At 54.4% G+C, this 26208-nt stretch overlaps 1 protein-coding gene across 2 annotated transcripts in view; it reads right to left on the bottom strand.

Annotated features, from left to right (window-relative positions):
* SBNO2 (strawberry notch homolog 2) overlaps positions 1 to 26208 on the bottom strand; it is a 502221-nt gene that overhangs the window by 285033 nt on the left and 190980 nt on the right. For both annotated transcript variants that reach the window (XM_085639189.1, XM_085639190.1), the window contains exon 4: positions 1298 to 1427. In XM_085639189.1, the coding sequence (XP_085495315.1) occupies positions 1298 to 1427 (130 nt within the window). The remainder of the gene's footprint in view (positions 1 to 1297; positions 1428 to 26208) is intronic.

Genomic DNA, 26208 nt, shown 5'->3' with positions numbered 1-26208 from the left:
ATGCCCTGAAATGCCCAGAGACCCCCAGACTGTCTTCTGCTTCCTCAGAGATGAGCGGGCTGCCCGCAGAGGGAGTTGGGGTGGGGGTGTGTGGGGGAGGGGGGCTTGTCCACTCCCCTCTCCCACAGTCCCCCCCCACACCGACCCCTCACCACTCCTGCTGATTCTGCTCGGTTAGTAGTTGCCACTATCTGCTGAGAGGGCAGAGATCGCAGCAGCTGTGCACCAGCCAGACACACTATTTTTTTTTATTTTTTATTTTTTTACAAATTGTGGGAAGGCAAACAGTAAGAAATCATTGCGAAAGCATCTTCCGAGAAGTGACAAAAATATAAATTATGTAACGAGCAGAGAGGAAAAACACAGTAGGCAGCGTTTAAAAAAGCACAGCGAGCAGCAGCACAGGAAGGCCTTTCATGGTGCAGGGGCAGCAGGCAGGCCAATCTAGGCGCAAAGGTAGGATCGGAGGTCCCAGCAGGCCTATCAAAGAGCACTGGTAGGGTCAGAGGTCACAGCAGGCCTATCAAAGGGCACAGGTAGGGTCAGAGGTCACAGCAGGCCTATCAAGGGGCAGCGGTCGTGTTAGAGGTCACTGCAGGCCTATCAAGAGCACCGTTAAGGTCAGATGTCAGTGCAAGCCCATCAAGGGGCACTGGTAGGTTTAGAGGCCACAGTAGACCTCTGATTGGACAGAGCTAGCGCAAGAGGGTACAGCAAGCCTATTGCTGGCCAGGAGTGGGGTCAGAGGTCACAGTAGCCCTATCAAGGGGCAGAGGTAGGGTTAGAGACCACAGCAGATATATCCTGGGGCACAGGTAGGGTCAGAGTCCATAGCAGACATACCCTAGGGTACAGGTAGGGTTAGAGTCCACAGCAGACCTTTCAAGAGGCACACGTAGGGTCAGTGGCCACAGTAGGCCCATCAGTGCTCACAGGTAGGGTCAGAGGCCACAGCAGACCTTTCAAGAGGCACAAGTAGGGTCAGAGGCCACAGTAGGCCCATCAGTGCTCACAGGTAGGGTCAGAGGCCACAGCAGACCTTTCAAGAGACCCAAGTAGGGTCAGAGGCCAAAGTAGGCCCATCACTGGACACCGATGAGTGAGAAGTCACAACTAGACACCGATTAGTGGGTGGTCACATTTGGGCTGTAACTTGCCACAGGTAATGCTCAAGGCCGCAGCACTTCTATCCCTAACCACAGACAAGGGTGGACGCCACAGAAACCCACTCACTGGGAACAGACATGTTCAGAAGCCACAGCCAGGCCCATCGCTGGGTACAAGTAAGGGCTCTCACCTGCAGAAAGTCCACACTCCGTGGCGCCAGGCTGGACGAGCTCTCTGTTCCGGCATAGCTGGTGTCCTGAAAGGAGGGTCTGCTGATAGCGCCGCTCGAGAAGAAATCTGTGGAGCTGCCAAAGTATTGCCTGTGAGGAGCGAAGAAGAGAATTGTCTGAGCAGAGAAAGTACAGGATTAAGGCAAATCAGCTGTATCCCCCACGGCAAGAGAATGACTGCAACCCCACGACTGCAAGAGAGCCACTGCACCCCACCACTGCAGGGTCCCTGCACCCCACCACTGCAGGGTCCCTGCACCCCTCCACTGAAGGGTCCCTGCACCCCTCCACTGCAGGGTCCCTGCACCCCACCACTGCAGGGTCCCTGCACCCCACCACTGCAGGGTCACTGCACCCACCACTGAAGCAGGGCACTGATACACCACAGCAGGGTCACTGTACCCACCACTACCCACCTCCTCAGGGGACAACTACAGCCCATTACCGCACAGCAGACTACCACATCCACACCAGCACAACACACCAGAGGAGTGCAACCCACCATCACATTAGCACCACCACCTCAAGGAATTACTACAGCCCATCACCACGCATCAGCCCAACACACCATCTCAACAGGACGAGAGCAGCCCACCATCACATTAGCATCACCACTACCCACCACTTCAAGGGACAACTACAGCCCACTACTACATACCAGACTACCAGATCCACACAAACACAACACACCATCTCAACAGGACGAGTGCAGCCCATAATCAGATTAGCATGGCTGCATCTCCCCACTTATGCCTCGCAATACACCACTGCAACAGGACTACAGTCCCCTAACACAACAGCACCACTGCACCTCACCACTATAACTGATGCCCACTGTCAAATCAGCAATATGACTCTGTACCACCACATCAGCACCACAACATGCTGTCACCTTAGCATTGCCACCACATGACCGTCCCCATGGGAAGTGCATCCAAACACCTCAGCAAAGCCACTGTCCACACAACTTCACCGAGGCCACTGCACCTATGCCACCCTTTCCACATCAGCAGGTCTACAACAACCCGGCAATCAGCAGGGCCTTGGGCATCTAAAGACCTCAGAAAAGCCACATCTGGCTGTATCAGAGGGTCTGGGCCATGGTTGTGGATGTGGGGCTAGGCCCAGGACGAGTCTGAGGGGCTTGGACTCAGCTGGGCGCGGCTGTGTCTCGGATTGGACCCCTGGCTGTATCCGAGGAGCAAGGACCGGGCTGTGTCTGAGGGTTGCGTCCAGCAAAGTCAGGAGAACAGGTTTGTTTAGCTTGTACATTTTAAAGCCTCAACTCGGACTTATCATAATGACCATGGAATATAGTATTACGCAGGCATGCTATAGACAATTATCTCACAAGTAAGTGTGATACCAATAAAAGATGCAGTCATTACTACAAAACAGACTGGTATTAAATCTAAATTAACTGATTTCTTCAGATCAAAGAATGCATCATTACAATCTGAAATTATGGTATTAAGACGAAGACATCTTCTATGTATCCTCAGCTTCTCCTCCTACAAGAAGCCTTCATCGGATGCCAAACTTGTGGTAGAAACACTGGGGAAACTTTGAGACACATTGGACCTGGAAGATTGAAATGAAACGTCAAGAACGTTCTTTCCCAGAGAGGCCACTTCACAGGTAGCAAGAAAGCTGGAATCTTGTCTGGGAGGGTCAGAGAACGGTGCCGACCATCAAGACATCACTGCTAGATGGTTCCATCATAGACCTGGATACGGTCTTCGGATGTCTACACGAATGAGACATACCCTGCCAGCCGAACGCCAGTCCTAACGTCACGCAAGCCTTCCTGTGTAAGAGTCTGATATAATGCACTGTTGCCCATTCTCAAATCAAGGATGATCCGATGTCACATCAAGATCGAGTCTAGCCAACGTCACCAGCACTGTATCTTTTTAAGAAGGTCAAAGGTTTCCAACTCGACACCCCCCACAGCACCACAAGCAGTCAAGTCTTCAAAAACTAGAATGTGAAGTGTTACCAAAAATACTGCAGTAGGAATTTTATTTTTTTTAAAAATGGTCAATCGATCCCAAAGCTGTAAACTCTTTGTTTTCGGGACAGAAGTTGTCTGGTGAAATAAAAAGGTAGCAACTGAAAAATTAAGAAATTTAAAAAATAAAGTCTCTCAAAGCGTATTTCCTATTTTTAATTGCCTGCTTGTGAAATTAGTTAAAAGTAGCTGTTCCTTCTCCATCACTGTAATGGGTATAAAGGAAGAACCTGAAAAGGGGCCTCTTTGAGACGGCCAAACCAAGGAAGTAAATTCAACCATGGAGACTGTCGAGCCAGCACCCCTATCCTGCGAAAAACTCGAATGAGGTATCCTCATTGAACACAGATCATCTCTGAAACAGGAAATGATGACACCACCCATGAAGGGCAGCAGAGGATTTGAGAGCAAACAGCAACTCAAGTCCTGCAGTCTATAATCGCAGACATGCAGAGCTGTCCCCTACTCGTGATAGCGATCACCGTCGTGATCCAACCCACTCACTGGATTAGAATGAACAAATATGTCTCCAACAGATTTAAACTGAGTCGAAATACTGCAAGGATCGTTCCAGCGCCCCAAATAGGGTAATTCATTCAGCTGATATGCCTTTGATAACAATGATTTCTGTGATTCACATGGGTTCTGACATGGTATGCACAAATGTGATCTTAAAATTCATATATACGAAAGTGACTGAATTTTTCAACTTGCTGATCTGATGACCACTGCTCGTTTGGTGTTAGACCCGCCTGTAAGAATATTAGAATCCGCTGACGTTGCGCAATAGAGAGCTTAGTAACGAAGAGAACTACTGGTCTTCAACATCTAAAGAAGAACTAATGATTTACCAATTATCAAATCAGGCAAACACAGGAGCTCACTTATTGCTCATTCCTTAAACATAGTAATACCATAGCAGACTAGCGGCTACACTCACACCTACCAGTAGTCCATGCATTAAGCTGGTTTCGGAAGACATTACCTATGCTCTTATATTAGTGTGCACCCTCTATATAGTTAGTGCACTTGCAAAGCAAACAGTCCAAAAAGAAAATCTGTAGTCATCAGATTCATATATTATAATTAATGTTTTGTTTTTTTTAATTTCCAAATAATTTTTCCAGTCACCGCGTTTTGTTTCACTTGCATGAGAACTTCTTCAGGGCAATTCATTACTCTTATTCGTTACTGAACACATTAGTAAATTGAAAAATATTTTATTGACAGTTTCTTTGTCTGTTTGCAGCTAAGTACTAGCTTTGAAAATGTCTCTCTGTGGTGCAGCAAACAAAGTTCAATAACATGCGGAAGATGTAGTATCTTAAAGTTAAAGTTCTGATTCGGCCGTTTCCTTAGCTCTGCACGTGCGCATAGTATATAAACAGTGCATTCCATCCAATGAAATGAAAATGAATGAAGTATGCAGATTTCAGAAATGGTTGAGTTTGGCTTTAATAACTTCAAAATCCTACCAGGCTCCACAGAATACAAGATTATTTTAAGCTGACAGGCTGGAATACAGCTGGACTGGCAAGGCTGAGAGATGACCAGTTAAAGCAAATTGCCTCTGGGGGAAAGGTCCTTTGTAGACAAGAGGGGGTCGCCTTAGGATACCCCTTGACCTGGACCATCAAGTTTTCCCAAATCCAGATTATGCGGTAGGGAGCAAAGGCCATACTATGGGAAGCCTTGTGATATGCGTTTGACCTGATAACATGTTAGTGGTGGAAAAGCTTCAAACTAATCATCCTGTACCGGTGACTAACCAGGTTGTAAAGAACAGGTTCATGGGACACCAGGGCAGTCAGGGGCTACTGGGCTCCAGTCGTATAATTGTATCTGTTCACCACTGGTGTCCTGGGGCTACACTATAACTAGACCCCAAATAGATAACCAAGCCCTCCTCTCCAGCACTCTGTGCCCTCAGGGTAGCGAGACAGAGCTGGCCAGGGCTCACTCAAGCAGATGAGGTGACTACGACATCCAGAGTACAGGTTACGGCATAATACCAGCAAGTAAGGTCTCTGTCCAGTCAGTGCTTTACTTGATCAAAGATAAGTTCTTTAATACACACACAAGAAAAACATAGTACACATAAAACTAGGATACCCAGTGAAAACTAGAAATCTCTACCACCCACCCTCTGGGCCAGAGTTGTGACCACCAACAGTAATATAGTGGCTAGACCGAAAGCACTATAGGAACACCGTTAACATTGCGTTACACAGATCATGTTGCACAGGGTTACTCTTCACAGCTGGAACAATGGTACCAATACTTGAGTAACAGTGTTCGGGTTTTAGCAGTGCATATGAAGTCACATAATCCTGATCCACCCACTGTCCCACCACCCAAAACAACAGAAGTGCCCGGCCTTCCTTGGCGAGGACACCACTCTGGGGTGCCAGGGGTCTGAAGAGGGCTGCCTGTTGTCTTGGCACAGTTACTGGGGTCCCAATAGTGCAGTAGCCACTGGGCTGCTGTAGGAGGGTAGTGGCTGGCCAGAGTGCCAGTCTCACAGATACCAGATACTCTCAGATGACCCAAAAGAGGAGTGGTCCGTGCCAAAGAGCCCGCTGGTCACAGTCTAGGGTCTCCAATAGCAAGGCACCCACGGGGACGGTGCAGGAGAAGCAAGGATGAAGCTGAAGACTGCAATCCTGGGGCAGGGACCAAGGGTTCAAATGGTAAGTTCTTTAACAGGGCACTCTTCCGCAGCTACAGACGGTAGCTAGAAGTTTCCACAGGTTCCCACAGCACAGGGGAGGGGTTGGGGCAAAGAAGTTTCACCTTCAATGACAACAGGGGGCTTCCCGTCTCCCTTGATGTTGACATGCAGCAAGTTTCCTTATCTTGAGCAGCTGTCTGAAGTCTCCTTGTGTTCTGAAGGAAAGAATCGCCTCCAAAGCCCCACTCCTTCCTTCAGATTGGCAAATTCCTTTCATCTGTAATCCGTCACTGAGCCCCCATCTCAAGTTCAAACCATATAAAGGCGAACGGCAATCCAATCTTTGGACTCCCCTTCCTAGAGCTTGGCTTCCTCCATGAAGCTTTTCTGACACGCTTCCTTGTCAGAAAACAGAACCGCCTGAACAACCACCTAGTCATGCAAAAAACTAGAACTGAAACGGGTGTATATAGAAAAATATTCACAATTGTGGACACTTTTCCACAATTGTCACAGTGAAGGCTTTAAATTCTATATCGCTACCTAAATGTTTCATTGTCTGTATTTATAAGTACCCTTAATGATTTTTTGACATACAAAAAATTAATATTTTTCTATATACACCCGTTTCAGTTCTAGTTTTTTGCACGACTTTTCACTCATGATTTATACTCTATATGGTATATATTGTTTTTGCTTGCGATTTTGATTCACTGTATGAAGATACTGTGCAGTAGAATAAGCCACTGAAAGAAATTGAGTAAGGAAACCATTTATCTGTCCTTGAAATTTGATTATAAAAATAACTTAATTTAATATTCAAATAAATCCCTTGAAGGCACATTTACCCGTCCATTTGATTTTGCCCGAGCCCTCAAGGGTAGTTTGGGTTGCCCATTTTACTTAAGATTGGAATGGGGCCTTTTCTCAGCACAAGCGAGCTCGGCGGGGAGGACTCAGTCCTGTTTCTACTGCAGGCCGCGCATGTGTGTCTGAACACTCATTCTAAAATCACTCGAGCAGCTTGCAGGAGTGTTAGCCAGCCGCCGAGGGCATCAAGGGATCCCACTCTGTCTCCAGAACGCCGGGCGGGGCAGAAAAGGCGCATGTAGGGACCTTACCTAGGGGAGAGTGACAGGGTGCTCCTTCTTCATAGACAAACTCCCGGGTGGCACGGGCAGTGAGCTCTGCCTATAGTTGTGCATCTGTGGGGCCCCTCACCCTGCTAACTTTCTCCTTCAGGTATATCGACTTCCTTTTGTTGGTGTAATACACCATTATGGCCCAGTACTTTGATGGGGATGAGTCTGTGGGCCCTATACTGATGTCCCTTATGAACATCAGGTGGAGAAAAGGTTGGTGGAGGCACTGTGAGAAAGTGGTTCTGTATATTACTGTTCCCAAATAGGTACAGGGTAAGGATAGATATAACCTTACTCTCTAAAGTGGTAGCTTGGTCGAGCAGTAAGGCAGTATCAGAGGACAGTGTAAAGCATTTTTGTACACATTCAGTCAGCAAATGGTTTCACACACTCAATAACTGAACTCTAGGCCAATGGTTTATATACAAACGATATGCTGCCTCCTGACACAGATGTGTTCATTGATGTAGTGAACAGGAGACTGCTCCCTTGGGGTCAGCTGTTCAGTGATTTCTAACTTTCTCTGTGAACTGGCTACCCAAAGTTTAGCCTATAGGACAATTAATAATGTTCGGTCCGCTATTTCTGTGGGTCATCCACATTTGAAGGCAGATCTATAGGTAAGCACCCGTTAATTTGTAAACTCCTTATGGGTTTCAGGCTGGTTCGCTCCCCCACCCTCCCAATAGAAATATTCTGTATTGTGGGATGTGAATGTGGTCCTTTGGGTTTTGAAAGCTTGGCCAGCAAACGAGGACCTTATAAGGAAGCAGTTGTCAGCGAAATGGACTCCGCTTTTGTGCCTCCTTCCTTGTAGGTGAGTGTCCGATGTGAGAGCGCTGGATGTAACAGGTAGACTATTTATTCCTACAGGTGTATTAATGCAGTGTGTCTTACCCAACTTTTCCTGACAATCAGAAATCATGTGTGGTAAGGTGCGTTAGGGCCTATGAATATTACACCAGCCAATTTCATAGAGACCCTGGAGGTTAATTGCTTATTTCAGCACAAAAGCCTTTTCATCTGTGACTACCGCAATCTTGGCTCGTTGGGTCACATGGCTGTTGACTGAAGCGGGTATTGATGTGGCCCGTTTGGGGCCTATTCGCTCCGTGCTGCTATGGCTTCTAAAGTTTTTTTCCACTTGTTCTCAGTTAGAGGACCTAATGGCAGCGGCTGATTGGTCATCTGATTCTACATTTAAGATTTTATTTTAAATCTTAAAGAGATTGTAGATGTCGCTCGATTGGTGGCGGTGCACCTTTAAACTGGCATAATCAGAAGCCTCTGACCTGACAGAGAATAAAAACAATTCCAGCGAATGCACCAAGAATCTTCAATGCTATTAAGGACACGGAGGCGAGGATTATCCCAGCCATTGTTATGACTGACGCTGTGAATTATACACCAGATTGTTGATATTGTTACTATACACCTCGTTGTAGATATTGTTAACACACTTGTTATATATTTGCTATTATGTTGTATAGCCCACCCTTTGGTTTCCGTTTCCTGTTTGGGGAGGCATGGTGTTACGATTCTTTACTTTTTTTGGCAGGTGCAGATAACAAACCAGCATATACGCAGTTGGGACATGAGCGGTTGGAGGCGCAGTTGGGACATGAGCGGTTGGAGGCGCAGTTGGGACATGAGGTGTTGGAGTCGCAGTTGGGACATGAGCGGCTGGAGACGCAGTTGAGACATGACCGGTTGGAGGCGCAGTTGGGACATGAGTGGTTGGAGGCACAGTTGGGACATGAGCGGTTGGAGGCGCAGTTGGGACATATGCGGTTGGAGGCGCAGTTGGGACATGAGCGGTTGGGACATGAGCGGCTTGAGACGCAGTTGGGACATGAGCGGCTTGAGACGCAGTTGGGACATGCGCGATTGGAGGCGCAGTTGGGACATGAGCGGTTGGAGGCACAGTTGGGACATGAGCGGCTGGAGACGCAGTTGGGACATGAGCGGCTGGAGACGCAGTTGGGACATGAGCGGCTGGAGACGCAGTTGGGACATGAGCGGCTGGAGGCGCAGTTGGGACATGAGCGGCTGGAGGCGCAGTTGGGACATGAGCGGTTGGAGGCGCAGTTGGGACATGAGTGGCTGGAGATGCAGTTGGGACATGAGCGGCTGGAGACGCAGTTGGGACATGAGCGGTTGGAGAAGCAGTTGGGACATGAGGAATTGGAGGCGCAGTTGGGACATGAGCGGCTTGAGACGCAGTTGGGACATGAGCGGCTGGAGACGCAGTTGGGACATGAGCGGCTGGAGACGCAGTTGGGACATGAGAGGCTGGAGACTCAGTTGGGACATGAGCGGTTGGAGACGCAGTTGGGACATGATCGGTTGGAGACGCAGTTGGGACATGAGCGGCTGGAGAAACAGTTGGGACATGAGCGGCTGGAGACGCCGTTGGGACATGAGCGGTTGGAGACGCAGTTGAGACATGAACGGTTGGAGACGCAGTTGGGACATGAGCGGCTGGAGACGCAGTTGGGACATGAGCGGCTGGAGACGCAGTTGGGACATGAGCGGCTGGAGACGCAGTTGGGACATGAGCGGCTGGAGACGCAGTTGGGACATGAGCGGCTGGAGACGCAGTTGGGACATGAGCGGTTGGAGATGCAGTTGGAACATGAGCGGTTGGAGATGCAGTTGGAACATGAGCGCTTGGAGACGCAGTTGGAACATGAGCGCTTGGAGACGCAGTTGGGACAAGAGCGGCTGGAGACGCAGTTGGGACATGACCGGCTGGAGACGCAGTTGGGACATGAGGAATTGGAGTCGCAGTTGGGACATGAGCAGCTGGCGACGCAGTTGGGGCATGAGCAGCTGGAGACGCAGTTGGGACATGAGCTGTTGGAGACGCAGTTGGGACATAAGCGGCTGGAGACGCAGTTGGGACATAAGCGGCTGGAGACGCAGTTGGGACATAAGCGGCTGGAGACGCAGTTGGGACATGAGCGGTTGGAGACGCAGTTGGGACATGAGCGGTTGGAGTCGCAGTTGGGACATGAGCAGCTGGAGACGCAGTTGGGACATGAGCGGCTGGAGACGCAGTTGGGACATGAGCGGCTGGAGACGCAGTTGGGACATGAGCGGCTGGAGACGCAGTTGGGGCGGCTGGAGACGCAGTTGGGACATGAGCGGCTGGAGACGCAGTTGGGACATGAGCGGCTGGAGACGCAGTTGGGACATGAGCGGCTGGAGACGCAGTTGGGACATGAGCGGCTGGAGACGCAGTTGGGACATGAGCGGTTGGAGACGCAGTTGGGACATCAGCGGTTGGATGCGCAGTTGGGACATGGGCGGTTGGAGGTGCAGTTGGGACATGAGCGGTTGGAGGCGCAGTTGGGACATGAGCGGTTGGAGGCGCAGTTGGGACATGAGCGGTTGGAGACGCAGTTGGGACATGAGCGGCTGGAGACGCAGTTGGGACATGCGCGGTTGGAGGCGCAGTTGGGACATGCGCGGTTGGAGGCGCAGTTGGGACATGCGCGGTTGGAGGCGCAGTTGGGACATGAGCAGCTGGAGACGCAGTTGGGACATTAGCAGCTGGAGACGCAGTTGGGACATAAGCGGTTGGTGGCGCAGTTGGGACATGAGCGGTTGGAGGCGCAGTTGGGACATGAGAGGCTGGAGACGCAGTTGGGACATGAGCGGTTGGAGACGCAGTTGGGACATGAGCCGCTGGAGACGCAGTTGGGACATGAGTGGCTGGAGATGCAGTTGGGAAATGAGCGGCTGGAGGCGCAGTTGGGACATGAGCAGCTGGAGACGCAGTTGGGACATTAGCAGCTGGAGACGCAGTTGGGACATAAGCGGTTGGTGGCGCAGTTGGGACATGAGCGGCTGGAGACGCAGTTGGGAAATGAGCGGCTGGAGACGCAGTTGGGACATGAGCGGCTGGAGACGCAGTTGGGACATGAGCGGTTGGAGACGCAGTTGGGACATGAGCGGTTGGAGACGCAATTGGGACATGAGCGGTTGGAGACGCAATTGGGACATGAGCGGTTGGAGACGCAATTGGGACATGAGCGGTTGGAGATCCATTTGAAAGGGTCACGGTTGAAGTATGCCTCTGAGGTGCTGTGTTCGAATCAACCATTGACACAAAGTTGCAGTTGATTCCTGGTATCCAGGTTGGAGACAGGTCATTCATGCACAGTTGAAGTGAAATGTTTGGGAAGAAAGAGGACGGACAATCGTTTCAGGAGCTTATATAGGGGGACGCATGCCCTTGATTGGTAGAGACACTGAGTTCAGGGTTCATGGGATATGTAGGTTAAAGCTTTGTTTATTCTCACTGGCTGCTGTATTTTAACAGTAAAGAAAGAGAAGCATAATCCTCGCCTAAGTGTCCTTAATAAAATTGAAAAATGTTGATGTACTAGCTATAAATGTTGTATTCCCTGCATGTCAGCCACGTGCTCAGACTTCCTTCCTCCATGGGCATCTCAGCGGTACCCGCTTGTCTTTTTTCTCCAAAGACAGCGCTTGGACGCCTCCGTGTTGGCACTCTCACTGCTGGTGCCACAGCCGGTGCAGCACTTGCTTCATCTAGGGCAGGGCCCTAAGCTCATTGGCGTGCCATGGGCCACAGTGCAAGGCCTGCTGTGACCTCGGGCACCAACCTAGTCTGCGGCTGGCAAGCCTTCAACAGTGCCTTGAAGTTTAGGACCAAGAGCAGAGCAGTGTTGTGGGCTACAGCTGGGCTCAGAAGGTGGTCACTGCATTAGTGCCGAGGTGAGAGCACTGTCCCTGCTCAGAAGGGGGTCACTGCACTGGCGCAGAAATGAGGCCACTGGACTGGTGCAGCGGTGAGAGAGCTGTCCCGGGCTCAGAAGGGGGTCACTGCACTGCTGCAGAAGTGAGGCAACTGGACTGGTGCAGAGGTGAGAGCGCTGCCTTGGGCTCAGAGTGGCGTCACTGCATTGGTGCCGAGGTGAGAGCTCAGTCTTGGGCTCAGAAAGGGGTCACTATACTGGTGCAGAAGTGAGGCCAATGCACTGGTGCCGAGGTGAGAGCGCTGTCTTTGGTTCAGAGTGGGGTCACTGCACTGGTGCAGAAGTGAGGTCAAGGGACTGGTGCAGAGGTGAGAGTGCTGCCTTGGGTTCAGAGTGGAGTCACTGCACTGGTGCAGAAGTGAGGCCACGGGACAGGTGCAGAGGTGAGAGCGCTGTCTTCGGCTCACGAGCCCACTGCACTGGTGCAGAAGTGAGGCCACCGGACTGGTGCAGCGGTGAGAGCGCTGTCTTCGGCTCACGAGCCCACTGTACTGGTGCAGAAGTGAGGCCACTGGACTGGTGCAGAGGTGAGTGCGCTGTCTTGGGCTCAGGAGGCCACTGCACTGGTGCAGAATTGAGGCCCCTCTACAGGTGCAGAGGAGAGAGCGCAGTCCTGGGCTTCAGAAAGAGGGTGGCACTATCTTGGCGTGGAACAGAGATCCCTCTGTCTTGGGTCCCACTGACCTTGGTTCACAAGGCAGGCCCCCTGCCCTAAGTTCACAAGTAAGGCCCACTGGTCTGAGTTCACAAAGGAGGACCCCTGTACCAGTGTCACAGGGGTGGCCCTATGCCCTGGGTTCACACAAGGCCCATTGTCCTGGATTCAGAGAAGGTCCTTCTGTCCTGGGTTCACAAGGGAGGCCAAGTGTCCTGGGTTACAAGGGAGGTCCTGTGACCTGGGTTCACAAGGGAGGCCAAGATGACCTGGGATCACAAGGGAGGCCAGATGTACTGGGTTCACAAGGGAGGTCAGGTGCCCTGGGTTCACAAGGGAGGGTAAGTTTCCTGGGTTCACAATGGAGGCCCGTGTCCTGGGATCACAAGGAAGGCCCCGTGTCCTGGGTTCACAAGGGAGGCCCCGTGTACTGGGTTCACAAGGGAGGCCCCGTAGGCCCCCGTGTCCTGGGATCACAAGGGAGGCCCGTGTCCTGAGATCACAAGGGAGGCCCTGTGTCCTGGGAACACAAGGGAAGCCCCGTGTCCTGGGAACACAAGGGAAGCCCCGTGTCCTGGGATTACAAGGGAGGCCCCGTGTCCTGGGATAACAAGGGAGGCCCCGTGTCCTGGGATCACAAGGGAGGCCCGTGTCCTGGGATCACAAGGGAGGTCCCGTGTCCTGGGATCACAAGGGAGGCCCAGTGTCCTGGGATCACAAGGGAGGCCCGTGTCCTGGGAACACAAGGGAGGCCCGTGTCCTGGGAACACAAGGGAGGCCCCGTGTCCTGAGTTCACAAGGGAGGCCCCGTGTCCTGGGTTCACGAGGGAGGCCCCGTGTCCTGGGTTGACGAGGGAGGCTCCGTGTCCTGGGTTGACGACGGAGGCCCTGTGTCGTGGGTTCACAAGGGAGGCCCAGTGTCCTGGGTTCATATGTGAGGCCAAGGGTCCTGGGATCAAAAGGGAGGCCTGTGTCCTTGGATCACAAGGGAGGCCCCATGTCCTTGGATCACAAGGGAGGCGCAGTGTCCTGGGTTCATACTAGAGGCCAGGTTTCCTGGGTTCACAAGGGAGGCCCGTGTCCTGGGTTCACAAGGGAGGCCCCGTGTCCTGGGTTCATACATGAGGCCAAATATCCTGGGTTCACAAGGGAGGCCCGTGTCCTGGGTTCACAAGAGGGCCCAGTGTCCTGGGTTCATAGGTGAGGCCCCGTGTCCTTGGATAACAAGGGAGGCCCGTGTCCTTAGATCACAAGGGAGGGTCCGTGTCCTTGGATCACAAGGGAGGCCCCGTGTCCTTGGATCACAAGGGAGGCCCCGTGTCCTGGGTTTACAAGGGAGGCGCAGTGTCCTGGGTTCATACGTGAGGCCAAGTCTCCTGGGTTCACAAGGGAGGCCCGTGTCCTAGGATCACAAGAGAGGCTCCGTGTCCTGGGATCACAAGGGAGGCCCCGTGTGCTGAGAACACAAGGGAGGACCCATGTCCTGGGATCACAAGGGAGGCCCCGTGTCCTGGGATCACAAGGGATGACAAGGGAGGCCCGTGTCCTGGGTTCACAAGGGAGGCCCCGTGTCCTGGGTTCATACATGAGGCCAAATATCCTGGGTTCACAAGGGAGGCCCGTGTCCTGGGTTCACAAGAGGGCCCAGTGTCCTGGGTTCATAGGTGAGGCCCCGTGTCCTTGGATAACAAGGGAGGCCCGTGTCCTTAGATCACAAGGGAGGGTCCGTGTCCTTGGATCACAAGGGAGGCCCCGTGTCCTTGGATCACAAGGGAGGCCCCGTGTCCTTGGATCACAAGGGAGGCGCAGTGTCCTGGGTTCATACGTGAGGCCAAGTCTCCTGGGTTCACAAGGGAGGCCCGTGTCCTAGGATCACAAGAGAGGCTCCGTGTCCTGGGATCACAAGGGAGGACAAGGGAGGCCCGTGTCCTGGGATCACAAGGGAGGCCCCGTGTGCTGAGAACACAAGGGAGGACCCATGTCCTGGGATCACAAGGGAGGCCCCGTGTCCTGGGATCACAAGGGATGACAAGGGAGGCCCGTGTCCTGGGTTCACAAGGGAGGCCCCGTGTCCTGGGATCACAAGGGAGGACAAGGGAGGCCTGTGTCCTGGGATCACAAGGGAGGCCCCGTGTGCTGAGAACACAAGGGAGGACCCATGTCCTGGGATCACAAGGGAGGCCCCGTGTCCTGGGATCACAAGGGAGGACAAGGGAGGCCCCGTGTCCTGGGAGGACAAGGGAGGCCCGTGTCCTGGGATCACAAGGGAGGCCCCGTGTCCTGGGATCACAAGGGAGGCCCCGTGTCCTGGGATCACAAGGGAGGCCCCGTGTCCTGGATCACAAGGGAGGACAAGGGAGGCCCCGTGTCCTGGATCACAAGGGAGGACAAGGGAGGCCCCGTGTCCTGGGATCACAAGGGAGGCCCCGTGTCCTGGGATCACAAGGGAGGCCCGTGTCCTGGGATCACAAGGGAGGCCCGTGTCCTGGGATCACAAGGGAGGCCCGTGTCCTGGGATCACAAGGGAGGCCCCGTGTGCTGAGAACACAAGGGAGGACCCATGTCCTGGGATCACAAGGTAGGCCCCGTGTCCTGGGATCACAAGGGATGACAAGGGAGGCCCGTGTCCTGGGTTCACAAGGGAGGCCCGTGTCCTGGGATCACAAGGGAGGACAAGGGAGGCCCGTGTCCTGGGATCACAAGGGAGGACAAGGGAGGCCTGTGTCCTGGGATCACAAGGGAGGCGCTGTGTGCTGAGAACACAAGGGAGGACCCATGTCCTGGGATCACAAGGGAGGCCCCGTGTCCTGGGATCACAAGGGAGGACAAGGGAGGCCCCGTGTCCTGGGATCACAAGGGAGGACAAGGGAGGCCCGTCTCCTGGGATCACAAGGGAGGCCCCGTGTCCTGGGATCACAAGGGAGGACAAGGGAGGCCCGTGTCCTGGGATCACAAGGGAGGCCCCGTGTCCTGGGATCACAAGGGAGGCCCCGTGTCCTGGGATCACAAGGGAGGCCCGTGTCCTGGGATCACAAGGGAGGCCCGTGTCCTGGGATCACAAGGGAGGCCCAGTGTCCTGGGAACACAAGGGAGGCCCAGTGTCCTGGGAACACAAGGGAGGCCCCGTGTCCTGGGAACACAAGGGAGGCCCAGTGTCCTGGGAACACAAGGGAGGCCCCGTGTCCTGGGAACACAAGGGAGGCCCCGTGTCCTGGGAACACAAGGGAGGCCCCGTGTCCTGGGAACACAAGGGAGGCCCCGTGTCCTGGGAACACAAGGGAGGCCCCGTGTCCTGGGAACACAAGGGAGGCCCCGTGTCCTGGGAACACAAAGGAGGCCCCGTGTCCTGGGAACACAAGGGAGGCCCCGTGTCCTGGGATCACAAGGGAGGCCCCGTGTCCTGGGATCACAAGGGAGGCCCCGTGTCCTGGGATCACAAGGGAGGCCCCGTGTCCTGGGATCACAAGGGAGGCTCCGTGTCCTGGGATCACAAGGGAGGCTCCGTGTCCTGGGAACACAAGGGAGGCCCAGTGTCCTGGGAACACAAGGGAGGCCCAGTGTCCTGGGAACACAAGGGAGGCCCAGTGTCCTGGGAACACAAGGGAGGCCCAGTGTCCTGGGAACACAAGGGAGGGCCCGTGTCCTGGGAACACAAGTGAGGCCCAGTGTCCTGGGAACACAAGGGAGGCCGAGTGTCCTGGGAACACAAGGGAGGCCCCATGTCCTGGGAACACAAGGGAGGCTCCATGTCCTGGGAACACAAGGGAGGCCCCGTGTCCTGGGAACACAAGGGAGGCCCCGTGTCCTGGGAACACAAGGGAGGCCCCGTGTCCTGGGAACACAAGGGAGGCCCCGTGTCCTGGGAACACAAGGGAGGCCCCGTGTCCTGGGAACACAAGGGAGGCCCGTGTCCTGGGAACACAAGGGAGGCCCCGTGTCCTGGGAACACAAGGGAGGCCCCGTGTCCTGGGAACACAAGGGAGGCCCAGTGTTCTGGGAACACAAGGGAGGCCCCGTGTTCACAAGCGAGGCCCCGTGTCCTGGGTTCACAAGGGAGGCCCTCTGTCCTGGGTTCATACATGAGGCCAAGTGTCCTTGGATCACAAGGGAGGCCCCGTGTCCTTGGATCACAAGGGAGGCCCCGTGTCCTTGGATCACAAGGGAGGCCCCGTGTCCTTGGATCACAAGGGAGGCCCCGTGTCCTTGGATCACAAGGGAGGCCCCGTGTCCTTGGATCACAAGGGAGGCCCCGTGTCCTTGGATCACAAGGGAGGCCCCGTGTCCTTGGATCACAAGGGAGGCCCCGTGTCCTTGGATCACAAGGGAGGCCCCGTGTCTTTGGATCACAAGGGAGGCCCCGTGTCTTTGGATCACAAGGGAGGTCCCGTATCATTGGATCACAAGGGAGGCCCGTGTCCTTGGATCACAAGGGAGGCTCCGTGTCCTTGGATCACAAGGGAGGCCCTGTGTCCTTGGATCACAAGGGAGGCCCGTGTCCTTGGATCACAAGGGAGGCCCAGTGTCCTGAGTTCACAAGGGAGGCCCCGTGTCCTGAGTTCACAAGGTAGGCCCCCTGTCCTGGGTTTAAAAGGGAGGTCCCGTGTCCTGGGTTCACAAAGGAGGCCCCTTGTCATGGGTCCACAAAGGAGGCCCCGTGACCTAGGTTCATATGTGGGGCCAAGTGTCCTGGGTTCACAAGGGAGGCCCCGTGTCCTGAGATCACAAGGGAGGCCCGTGTCCTGGGATCACAAGGGAGGCCCGTGTCCTGGGATCACAAGGGAGGCCCGTGTCCTGGGATCACAAGGGAGGCCTGTGTCCTGGGATCACAAGGGAGGCCCGGTGTCCTGGGTTCACAGGGGAGGCTCCGTGTCCTGGGTTCACAGGGGAGGCTCCGTGTCCTGGATTCACAGGGGAGGCTGCGTGTAGGAGAGTAGGATCTGCTTCACATGGGTACCCCCACTTTTTGCTGGTGTTTCACTGTTTTTCGACTTTAGTCTGGCTGTGGCCCTGCTAATCAGGACCACAGCCTAGCTGCTTCCTCTCTAAAATGGTTTCCATGTACATTAGGTACATATCTAATTGGATTCTGGAGTGCCTTATAAGCCCCTAGTATATGGTATACTATGTACCTAGGGGATAGATACCTCAGAGGCCTACCAGGGGCTGCAGCATGTATTATGCCACCCCTGGGAAGCACTCCAAAATGACACCACAGGTCTGCTACTGCAAACTCGGTATGGGTGTGCTTGCACCCCTTACTGTGGTATAGGCTACCTATATATCTACCTTATACAGACACATATAAACCTATAAGCCACTTCTATGGCAGGCCTTGACAATCCTGAAGGCAGAGTGCTTGGTTTTATGTGAGAGGGTGCCCAAGCATGAGCTGAGCCCCTCTGCAGCATTCGGAAATACTTCCTTATGCCTGTTCTGTGATACAGCCATACCATATACTCTTAAGTGCATTATAACCTCGCGGTAAATGGTAACTTTGGAATGGCTGCATCAAAACATGTTGTGTTTGGTGTCAAACGCTTTGGAATACTACCCCCCCCCCCCCCTCCCGACCAGTCCTGGCATCGGGGGTAGCATTCCACACTTCTAGAGGGAGAGACATGTTCACGCTGGCTTAACCTGGTTAAATCCTGTCAAAGCCCTGGCATCACAAAATGGATGCCACTGCCACAGACACGGGTGTGGCCTCCTGCTGCTGGGGGAAACTCCGGCAGGGGAGGCCTGGACAATAGGTTACCTGTCGCAGGGAGGTGTAACCACCTCCCCAGACAGGCAGATGTGTATTGGGGCAGGGTGGGTGCATTCAGAGAATGCTTTTGAGACACTGCCTGGGGCACACAAGGTGTCCCTGTGCAAAGCCCGATTCAAACTGGCTGCAGGGGCACTCAGCCGCTGCTCAGGCGCGAAACTGGACAAAGGGGAAGGGGTGAACCACCCCCACCCCAGGCCCACCCATAGGTGGAGCCTTAGAGTTAGTCCATGCCCTAAACTTAGTATAAGTATAGGAATCCAGTCCTTATGACTTTAGATTTGCCTGGACGAACCTCTGAAACATATATCCTGGACCTTCGACTTTCTATCACGACTAGAAGATGGAAGAACTCTCCCTTGGGGTCTAGGAGTGACTCCCCTGCTTAGCAGGCACCAAAGAAGCAACTGACCGGTCTGCATTACTATAGCTCCCGCCGGACGCCGAAGTCTCTGCATCCCCAGAGGTGGATTTCCAGACTTCCCCAAGGCTACCCTGAGTCCACAGCAAAGCTGAGGCCCGTGGCTATCGTGGGTAACGTAGAACCGTGACCCCTGGACACCGTGAACTTTTGCAGCAACAACACCTTCCTGGTCATCCTCGAAGTTGTGCTTTGGGATCCGAGTAGCCCCAGCCTTGAGCAGCCCCTGCACCGAAGATTGTTGGCCTCCACTCCACGAGTGACCCGTGGGCCAGCTCCAAGTGCGACCGCTCGAGGCTCCTTCGCGATCACTAGCCCGTTGGCTAGCAGGTCCCAACGAATGCAACTCCACTTCTACTTGTGCTTTTCTGGTTGCTCCAGACTTGCTCTTACTTACCCTTGCTGGGTGAGTCCATCAGACCTTGCTGGTCTGCACCGCAGTCCTTTCTCTGATTTCCTGAGACTTGCCGTTGCCAAGTCTTGTTGGGTCCTTCCTGGTTGCCGACACCGCAGCACTCGACAGACTTCGTGGGACAGCTCGAATCCGGCTCGTGGACTTCGTCGACACCTCCTGGACCTCGTGGCTGAAGAGTCCACTTGACAACTCACCTGAAGCACCCGACATCTGTGGGCATTGGTCCATCCTGCCCTAGGTCACTGGCAAGTGACCCAGACTCTGTCCCCTCTACTTTCAGGTTCCTTACATCCTAGATCCAGGCTTGGATATCTCCGGACACTTCTCCTCTTCATGGCAGCAGCAGTTCTTTGCAGGCTTCCATTGAAATCGACGACGCGACCCGACACCAAAAGACACCTATGCACACGGCTTCCCTGGGTGAGGTAACTCGAGTACTCCGGTACTCTTGTGGGTGCTAGCCCTAGAACTTCCTAAGTCCAAGAGCGTTTGGTCCTAGTTCGATTTGAAGTGACCCTAATCTTTAAGATTCCAACTGCGACATTCCCCATAGAAAGTAATAGGAACCCGCGGTTTTGTTCTCACACTGCATACAGTCCCCGTGGGTCCCCTGTGTCACTACCTTGGGTGATTCCTTGGGGTCCCAGCGATTCTAGAGGCAATAGGCCTAGTGCCTATTCCAGTCGTGGTCCTTATACCACTTTTTTAGTATATGGTTTGGTACGCCCCTAGGGCTCAAACGTGTATTTGTGCTTTTACTGATGCTTAATCACTTGTAACTTTGGTACTTCGAACTCCAGCCTCATAAAGAGACTAGAGGGGTGTGTTTAACCGTAAATACATATATTTTGAATATATACCTGGTGTGGTTGTCTTTTCATTTGATCATTCAAGAGATTATAGACTGGTAAAACAAGCTGCTTTACATTCCTTCAAGACTTAGCCTGAAGGCTGCTCTCCATAGCTACCACTAGGATGGCTTTCAATAAAGGTTGTCTTTAACCTATCACCATAAGGGGTTGTTTGGACTGATACAGGGTGCCCACTAGAACTAGTGGACAGCATATATCAGGCCACCTTCTCACGCTGTGTGCCCTGGGTTCTCAAGGGAGGCCCGTGTCCTGAGTTCACAAGGGAGGCCCTGTGTCCTGGGTTCATACTGGAGACCAAGTGTCCTGGGTTCACAAGGGAGGCCCCGTGTCCTGGGTTCACAAGGGAGACCCCGTGTTCTGGGTTCACAAGGGAGGCCCCGTGTCCTGGGATCACAAGGGAGGCCCCGTGTCCTGGGATCACAAGGGAGGCCCCGTGTCCAGGGTTCACAAGGGAGGCCCCGTGTCCTGGGTTCACAAGGGAAGCCCCGTGTCCTGGGTTCACAAGGGAGGCCCCATGTCCTGGGATCACAAGGGCGGCCCCGTGTCCTGGGTTCACAAGGGAGGCCCCGTGTCCTGGGTTCACAAGGGAGGCGCCGTGTCCTGGGTTCACAAGGGAGGCCCAGTGTCCTGGGTTCACAAGGGAGGGCCCGTGTCCTGGGTTCACAAGGGAGGGCCCGTGTCCTGGGTTCACAAGGGAGGCCCGTGTCCTGGGATCACAAGGGAGGCCCGTGTCCTGGGATCACAAGGGAGGCCTGTGTCCTGGGATCACAAGGGAGGCCCGGTGTCCTGGGTTCACAGGGGAGGCTCCGTGTCCTGGGTTCACAGGGGAGGCTCCGTGTCCTGGATTCACAGGGGAGGCTGCGTGTAGGAGAGTAGGATCTGCTTCACATGGGTACCCCCACTTTTTGCTGGTGTTTCACTGTTTTTCGACTTTAGTCTGGCTGTGGCCCTGCTAATCAGGACCACAGCCTAGCTGCTTCCTCTCTAAAATGGTTTCCATGTACATTAGGTACATATCTAATTGGATTCTGGAGTGCCTTATAAGCCCCTAGTATATGGTATACTATGTACCTAGGGGATAGATACCTCAGAGGCCTACCAGGGGCTGCAGCATGTATTATGCCACCCCTGGGAAGCACTCCAAAATGACACCACAGGTCTGCTACTGCAAACTCGGTATGGGTGTGCTTGCACCCCTTACTGTGGTATAGGCTACCTATATATCTACCTTATACAGACACATATAAACCTATAAGCCACTTCTATGGCAGGCCTTGACAATCCTGAAGGCAGAGTGCTTGGTTTTATGTGAGAGGGTGCCCAAGCATGAGCTGAGCCCCTCTGCAGCATTCGGAAATACTTCCTTATGCCTGTTCTGTGATACAGCCATACCATATACTCTTAAGTGCATTATAACCTCGCGGTAAATGGTAACTTTGGAATGGCTGCATCAAAACATGTTGTGTTTGGTGTCAAACGCTTTGGAATACTACCCCCCCCCCCCCCCTCCCCACCAGTCCTGGCATCGGGGGTAGCATTCCACACTTCTAGAGGGAGAGACATGTTCACGCTGGCTTAACCTGGTTAAATCCTGTCAAAGCCCTGGCATCACAAAATGGATGCCACTGCCACAGACACGGGTGTGGCCTCCTGCTGCTGGGGGAAACTCCGGCAGGGGAGGCCTGGACAATAGGTTACCTGTCGCAGGGAGGTGTAACCACCTCCCCAGACAGGCAGATGTGTATTGGGGCAGGGTGGGTGCATTCAGAGAATGCTTTTGAGACACTGCCTGGGGCACACAAGGTGTCCCTGTGCATAGCCCGATTCAAACTGGCTGCAGGGGCACTCAGCCGCTGCTCAGGCGCGAAACTGGACAAAGGGGAAGGGGTGAACCACCCCCACCCCAGGCCCACCCATAGGTGGAGCCTTAGAGTTAGTCCATGCCCTAAACTTAGTATAAGTATAGGAATCCAGTCCTTATGACTTTAGATTTGCCTGGACGAACCTCTGAAACATATATCCTGGACCTTCGACTTTCTATCACGACTAGAAGATGGAAGAACTCTCCCTTGGGGTCAAGGAGTGACTCCCCTGCTTAGCAGGCACCAAAGAAGCAACTGACCGGTCTGCATTACTATAGCTCCCGCCGGACGCCGAAGTCTCTGCATCCCCAGAGGTGGATTTCCAGACTTCCCCAAGGCTACCCTGAGTCCACAGCAAAGTTGAGGCCCGTGGCTATCGTGGGTAACGTAGAACCGTGACCCCTGGACACCGTGAACTTTTGCAGCAACAACACCTTCCTGGTCATCCTCGAAGTTGTGCTTTGGGATCCGAGTAGCCCCAGCCTTGAGCAGCCCCTGCACCGAAGATTGTTGGCCTCCACTCCACGAGTGACCCGTGGGCCAGCTCCAAGTGCGACCGCTCGAGGCTCCTTCGCGATCACTAGCCCGTTGGCTAGCAGGTCCCAACGAATGCAACTCCACTTCTACTTGTGCTTTTCTGGTTGCTCCAGACTTGCTCTTACTTACCCTTGCTGGGTGAGTCCATCAGACCTTGCTGGTCTGCACCGCAGTCCTTTCTCTGATTTCCTGAGACTTGCCGTTGCCAAGTCTTGTTGGGTCCTTCCTGGTTGCCGACACCGCAGCACTCGACAGACTTCGTGGGACAGCTCGAATCCGGCTCGTGGACTTCGTCGACACCTCCTGGACCTCGTGGCTGAAGAGTCCACTTGACAACTCACCTGAAGCACCCGACATCTGTGGGCATTGGTCCATCCTGCCCTAGGTCACTGGCAAGTGACCCAGACTCTGTCCCCTCTACTTTCAGGTTCCTTACATCCTAGATCCAGGCTTGGATATCTCCGGACACTTCTCCTCTTCATGGCAGCAGCAGTTCTTTGCAGGCTTCCATTGAAATCGACGACGCGACCCGACACCAAAAGACACCTATGCACACGGCTTCCCTGGGTGAGGTAACTCGAGTACTCCGGTACTCTTGTGGGTGCTAGCCCTAGAACTTCCTAAGTCCAAGAGCGTTTGGTCCTAGTTCGATTTGAAGTGACCCTAATCTTTAAGATTCCAACTGCGACATTCCCCATAGAAAGTAATAGGAACCCGCGGTTTTGTTCTCACACTGCATACAGTCCCCGTGGGTCCCCTGTGTCACTACCTTGGGTGATTCCTTGGGGTCCCAGCGATTCTAGAGGCAATAGGCCTAGTGCCTATTCCAGTCATGGTCCTTATACCACTTTTTTAGTATATGGTTTGGTACGCCCCTAGGGCTCAAACGTGTATTTGTGCTTTTACTGATGCTTAATCACTTGTAACTTTGGTACTTCGAACTCCAGCCTCATAAAGAGACTAGAGGGGTGTGTTTAACCGTAAATACATATATTTTGAATATATACCTGGTGTGGTTGTCTTTTCATTTGATCATTCAAGAGATTATAGACTGGTAAAACAAGCTGCTTTACATTCCTTCAAGACTTAGCCTGAAGGCTGCTCTCCATAGCTACCACTAGGATGGCTTTCAATAAAGGTTGTCTTTAACCTATCACCATAAGGGGTTGTTTGGACTGATACAGGGTGCCCACTAGAACTAGTGGACAGCATATATCAGGCCACCTTCTCACGCTGTGTGCCCTGGGTTCTCAAGGGAGGCCCGTGTCCTGAGTTCACAAGGGAGGCCCTGTGTCCTGGGTTCACAAGGGAGGCCCCGTGTCCTGGGTTCACAAGGGAGACCCCGTGTTCTGGGTTCACAAGGGAGGCCCCGTGTTCTGGGTTCACAAGGGAGGCCCCGTGTCCTGGGATCACAAGGGAGGCCCCGTGTCCAGGGTTCACAAGGGAGGCCCCGTGTCCTGGGTTCACAAGGGAAGCCCCGTGTCCTGGGTTCACAAGGGAGGCCCCATGTCCTGGGATCACAAGGGAGGCCCCGTGTCCTGGGTTCACAAGGGAGGCCCCGTGTCCTGGGTTCACAAGGGAGGCCCCGTGTCCTGGGTTCACAAGGGAGGCCCCGTGTCCTGGGTTCACAAGGGAGGGCCCGTGTCCTGGGTTCACAAGGGAGGGCCCGTGTCCTGGGTTCACAAGGGAGGGCCCGTGTCCTGGGTTCACAAGGGAGGGCCCGTGTCCTGGGTTCACAAGGGAGGCCCCGTGTCCTGGGTTCACAAGGGAGGCCCCGTGTCCTGGGTTCATACATGAGGCCAAATATCCTGGGTTCACAAGGGAGGCCCGTGTCCTGGGTTCACAAGAGGGCCTAGTGTCCTGGGTTCATAGGTGAGGCCCCGTGTCCTTGGATAACAAGGGAGGCCCGTGTCCTTAGATCACAAGGGAGGGTCCGTGTCCTTGGATCACAAGGGAGGCCCCGTGTCCTTGGATCACAAGGGAGGCCCCGTGTCCTGGGTTTACAAGGGAGGCGCAGTGTCCTGGGTTCATACGTGAGGCCAAGTCTCCTGGGTTCACAAGGGAGGCCCGTGTCCTAGGATCACAAGAGAGGCTCCGTGTCCTGGGATCACAAGGGAGGACAAGGGAGGCCCGTGTCCTGGGATCACAAGGGAGGCCCCGTGTGCTGAGAACACAAGGGAGGACCCATGTCCTGGGATCACAAGGGAGGCCCCGTGTCCTGGGATCACAAGGGATGACAAGGGAGGCCCGTGTCCTGGGTTCACAAGGGAGGCCCCGTGTCCTGGGTTCATACATGAGGCCAAATATCCTGGGTTCACAAGGGAGGCCCGTGTCCTGGGTTCACAAGAGGGCCCAGTGTCCTGGGTTCATAGGTGAGGCCCCGTGTCCTTGGATAACAAGGGAGGCCCGTGTCCTTAGATCACAAGGGAGGGTCCGTGTCCTTGGATCACAAGGGAGGCCCCGTGTCCTTGGATCACAAGGGAGGCCCCGTGTCCTGGGTTTACAAGGGAGGCGCAGTGTCCTGGGTTCATACGTGAGGCCAAGTCTCCTGGGTTCACAAGGGAGGCCCGTGTCCTAGGATCACAAGAGAGGCTCCGTGTCCTGGGATCACAAGGGAGGACAAGGGAGGCCCGTGTCCTGGGATCACAAGGGAGGCCCCGTGTGCTGAGAACACAAGGGAGGACCCATGTCCTGGGATCACAAGGGAGGCCCCGTGTCCTGGGATCACAAGGGATGACAAGGGAGGCCCGTGTCCTGGGTTCACAAGGGAGGCCCCGTGTCCTGGGATCACAAGGGAGGACAAGGGAGGCCTGTGTCCTGGGATCACAAGGGAGGCCCCGTGTGCTGAGAACACAAGGGAGGACCCATGTCCTGGGATCACAAGGGAGGCCCCGTGTCCTGGGATCACAAGGGAGGACAAGGGAGGCCCCGTGTCCTGGGAGGACAAGGGAGGCCCGTGTCCTGGGATCACAAGGGAGGCCCCGTGTCCTGGGATCACAAGGGAGGCCCCGTGTCCTGGGATCACAAGGGAGGCCCCGTGTCCTGGATCACAAGGGAGGACAAGGGAGGCCCCGTGTCCTGGATCACAAGGGAGGACAAGGGAGGCACCGTGTCCTGGGATCACAAGGGAGGCCCCGTGTCCTGGGATCACAAGGGAGGCCCCGTGTCCTGGGATCACAAGGGAGGCCCGTGTCCTGGGATCACAAGGGAGGACAAGGGAGGCCCGTGTCCTGGGATCACAAGGGAGGCCCCGTGTGCTGAGAACACAAGGGAGGACCCATGTCCTGGGATCACAAGGGAGGCCCCGTGTCCTGGGATCACAAGGGATGACAAGGGAGGCCCGTGTCCTGGGTTCACAAGGGAGGCCCGTGTCCTGGGATCACAAGGGAGGACAAGGGAGGCCCGTGTCCTGGGATCACAAGGGAGGACAAGGGAGGCCTGTGTCCTGGGATCACAAGGGAGGCCCCGTGTGCTGAGAACACAAGGGAGGACCCATGTCCTGGGATCACAAGGGAGGCCCCGTGTCCTGGGATCACAAGGGAGGACAAGGGAGGCCCCGTGTCCTGGGATCACAAGGGAGGACAAGGGAGGCCCGTCTCCTGGGATCACAAGGGAGGCCCCGTGTCCTGGGATCACAAGGGAGGACAAGGGAGGCCCGTGTCCTGGGATCACAAGGGAGGCCCCGTGTCCTGGGATCACAAGGGAGGCCCCGTGTCCTGGGATCACAAGGG

Source organism: Triturus cristatus, chromosome 12 (assembly GCF_964204655.1).
Source record: "Triturus cristatus chromosome 12, aTriCri1.1, whole genome shotgun sequence".
Lineage (NCBI taxonomy): Eukaryota > Metazoa > Chordata > Amphibia > Caudata > Salamandridae > Triturus > Triturus cristatus.
Note: the sequence above shows the minus strand (reverse complement) of the source record. Positions and strands in the feature narration are given on the sequence as shown.